Source organism: Blennius ocellaris, assembly GCF_963422515.1.
Source record: "Blennius ocellaris genome assembly, chromosome: 14".
Lineage (NCBI taxonomy): Eukaryota > Metazoa > Chordata > Actinopteri > Blenniiformes > Blenniidae > Blennius > Blennius ocellaris.
In genome coordinates, this window is record NC_137663.1 from 4704801 (window position 1) to 4708637 (window position 3837).

At 53.1% G+C, this 3837-nt stretch overlaps 1 protein-coding gene across 1 annotated transcript in view; it reads right to left on the reverse strand.

Moving 5' to 3' along the window:
• Positions 1 to 974: 974 nt before the first annotated feature.
• The window catches only part of sap30l (sap30-like), a 13591-nt gene continuing 10728 nt past the window's right edge, over positions 975 to 3837 (reverse strand). Inside the window, 1 exon segment of the mRNA XM_080508941.1 lies at positions 975 to 1246. Coding sequence (XP_080365067.1) covers positions 1118 to 1246 — 129 coding nt within the window. The 3' untranslated portion in view covers positions 975 to 1117.

The following is a 3837-nucleotide window of genomic DNA, read 5'->3' on the forward strand; positions in this document are numbered from 1 at the left end:
TTTCAGCCTGTACAATACATTTATTAATATTATTAGGAGCGAGAAGCAGCCGTACTTAAATATGTTTTCTTTCTAATACAACAGTTAACGTGGCGTCGACGTGTTAATATGAATCCGAGTGAATCTACACACACTAACCGACCTACAAGCCAAACTAAACAACCAAAATGATCTGTCGTCAGTGTGACTGACAAAAAACAGAAAAAAGAAAAATCCTGAAAAAGATGAGTGAAGCGACGACGGACCCCGGTTCGAATCCCGCTGGAGACACAATGAAAAGACAAAAACAAACTTACCGTCGTAATTTACCAAACTAGGGTTAATCATCCCACCAGGTTGAACCCAAACAGCTTTTTGAAAAAAAGAAATGCCGTGGAAACGTTATTTTGTCCTCCTGTGTTTAAATATCGGCTTCGGTGAAACAGGTAGAAACTTTATACAGCAAGTAGCGAGAAGCGACAGATGAGGAACGGCAGGAAGTGACTGTTCACATGAACCAGGAGCAACGTGTCCAACGTGTCCAGCTCCCGACGGGAGCCGTCCCTTCCTCCAGGTCGAAGGTCAAAGGTCAGTCCAGTCGCCGTCCCGTTTGGCACAAGTGTTCCTCACGTGTCCAGAAAGAGAAAAACAACCTTAAACTCATCAGAACGTGTTTTTAGCTCTTAAGGCAGGTGTGAGGCACAGCAGAGGTCAAACACTCTGCTCTTCCTACATGTGGACAGTTTGACACGTGCTGAGACGGACGGGTTCAGCCGCTCGCCATGACGACAGTCAGGACAGGCGCGAGATGAAGACTCGTCCTGTCGCTCCGTTTAGCGTCCGAGAAGGACAGGTGGAGGAGGAGGAGGAAGAGGAGGAGGAGGAGGAGGAGGAGCAGGGGGCTGGTTTTGGTTGGTGCTGCTGTTTCCTTGTATTTTGTATGAAGACAATGTCTCCGTTTGACTTGATCAAAGTGAGTGTCGCTTTAAGTGTGGTCGTCACTGTGTGTGTGTGTGTGTGTGTGTGTGTGTGTGTGTGTGTGTGTGTGTGTGTGTGTGTGTGTGTGTGTGTGTGTGTGTGTGTGTGTGTGTGTGTGTGTGTGAGAGAGAGAGTGAGAGAGTGAGTGAGTGTGTGTGTCTCAGTCCAGAGGTTTCCCTGCGTCTCCTTTCTGGTCCAGTCGGCTCTTGCTGCTCTTCACCATGTAGATGAAATAAGTGAGCGTCTCCTTCTCGTTCACCGGGATGTTTCTGAAGTGACGACTCACCGTCTGCACACAAACAAACAAACAAACAAACACAACTTAAACAAATAAAGTCTGGTTCTTTCAGGTGAGGCTGCTGGTCAGAGTGAAGCCGTATCTCTCAGACCACAACTCTGCTCATTCATGTCTTCATCACGTCCACACTGGACGACTGGACTTCTCTCTCCATTGGTGGTGACCAGACGTTTCTATCCCTCCGTCTCTCTGTCCCTCCGTCTCTCTGTCCCTCCGTCTCTCCGTCCCTCTGTCTCTCCGTCTCTGTCCCTCCGTCTCTCTGTCTCTCCGTCTCTCCGTCCCTCCGTCTCTCCGTCCCTCCGTCTCTCTGTCTCTCCGTCTCTCCGTCCCTCCGTCTCTCCGTCCCTCCGTCTCTCCGTCTCTCCGTCCCTCCGTCTCTCTGTCCCTCCGTCTCTCTGTCCCTCCGTCTCTCTGTCCCTCCGTCTCTCTGTCCCTCCGTGTCAAACAAAACACTGCTGCACCACTTTTAACAGGAGTGAAGAAACAAGAGCACATCAGCCCAGTTTCAGCTTCACTACACTGATTTAATGTCTCGTTTACAATTGTTCTTAAGACTAACAACCTCTCCTCTCTCCACGTCACAACCTCTCCTCTCTCCTCTCTCCACGTCACAACCTCTCCTCTCTCCTCTCTCCACGTCACAACCTCTCCTCTCTCCTCTCTCCACGTCACAACCTCTCCTCTCTCCTCTCTCCACGTCACAACCTCTCCTCTCTCCTCTCTCCACGTCACAACCTCTCCTCTCTCCTCTCTCCACGTCACAACCTCTCCTCTCTCTCCTCTCTCCACGTCACAACCTCTCCTCTCTCTCCTCTCTCCACGTCACAACCTCTCCTCTCTCTCCTCTCTCCACGTCACAACCTCTCCTCTCTCTCCACGTCACAACCTCTCCTCTCTCCACGTCACAACCTCTCCTCTCCTCTCTCCACGTCACAACCTCTCCTCTCCTCTCTCCACGTCACAACCTCTCCTCTCTCTCCTCTCTCCACGTCACAACCTCTCCTCTCTCTCCTCTCTCCACGTCACAACCTCTCCTCTCTCTCCTCTCTCCACGTCACAACCTCTCCTCTCCTCTCTCTCCACGTCACAACCTCTCCTCTCCTCTCTCTCCACGTCACAACCTCTCCTCTCCTCTCTCTCCACGTCACAACCTCTCCTCTCCTCTCTCCACGTCACAACCTCTCCTCTCTCTCCTCTCTCCACGTCACAACCTCTCCTCTCTCTCCTCTCTCCACGTCACAACCTCTCCTCTCTCTCCACGTCACAACCTCTCCTCTCTCCACGTCACAACCTCTCCTCTCCTCTCTCCACGTCACAACCTCTCCTCTCCTCTCTCCACGTCACAACCTCTCCTCTCTCTCCTCTCTCCACGTCACAACCTCTCCTCTCTCTCCTCTCTCCACGTCACAACCTCTCCTCTCTCTCCTCTCTCCACGTCACAACCTCTCCTCTCCTCTCTCTCCACGTCACAACCTCTCCTCTCCTCTCTCTCCACGTCACAACCTCTCCTCTCCTCTCTCCACGTCACAACCTCTCCTCTCCTCTCTCCACGTCACAACCTCTCCTCTCCTCTCTCCACGTCACAACCTCTCCTCTCCTCTCTCTCCACGTCACAACCTCTCCTCTCCTCTCTCTCCACGTCACAACCTCTCCTCTCCTCTCTCTCCACGTCACAACCTCTCCTCTCCTCTCTCTCCACGTCACAACCTCTCCTCTCCTCTCTCTCCACGTCACAACCTCTCCTCTCTCCACGTTCACACAACCTCTCCTCTCTCCACGTCAGAACCTCTCCTCTCTCCACGTCAGAACCTCTCCTCTCTCCACGTCACAACCTCTCCTCTCCTCTCTCTCCACGTCACAACCTCTCCTCTCCTCTCTCTCCACGTCACAACCTCTCCTCTCCTCTCTCTCCACGTCACAACCTCTCCTCTCCTCTCTCTCCACGTCACAACCTCTCCTCTCTCTCCTCTCTCCACGTCACAACCTCTCCTCTCCTCTCTCTCCACGTCACAACCTCTCCTCTCCTCTCTCTCCACGTCACAACCTCTCCTCTCCTCTCTCTCCACGTCACAACCTCTCCTCTCCTCTCTCTCCACGTCACAACCTCTCCTCTCCTCTCTCTCCACGTCACAACCTCTCCTCTCCTCTCTCTCCACGTCACAACCTCTCCTCTCCTCTCTCTCCACGTCACAACCTCTCCTCTCCTCTCTCTCCACGTCACAACCTCTCCTCTCCTCTCTCTCCACGTCACAACCTCTCCTCTCCTCTCTCTCCACGTCACAACCTCTCCTCTCCTCTCTCTCCACGTCACAACCTCTCCTCTCCTCTCTCTCCACGTCACAACCTCTCCTCTCCTCTCTCCACGTCACAACCTCTCTCCTCTCTCTCCACGTCACAACCTCTCCTCTCTCTCCACGTCACAACCTCTCCTCTCTCTCTCTCTCCACGTCACAACCTCTCCTCTCCTCTCTCTCCACGTCACAACCTCTCCTCTCCTCTCTCTCCACGTCACAACCTCTCCTCTCCTCTCTCTCCACGTCACAACCTCTCCTCTCCTCTCTCTCCACGTCACAACCTCTCCT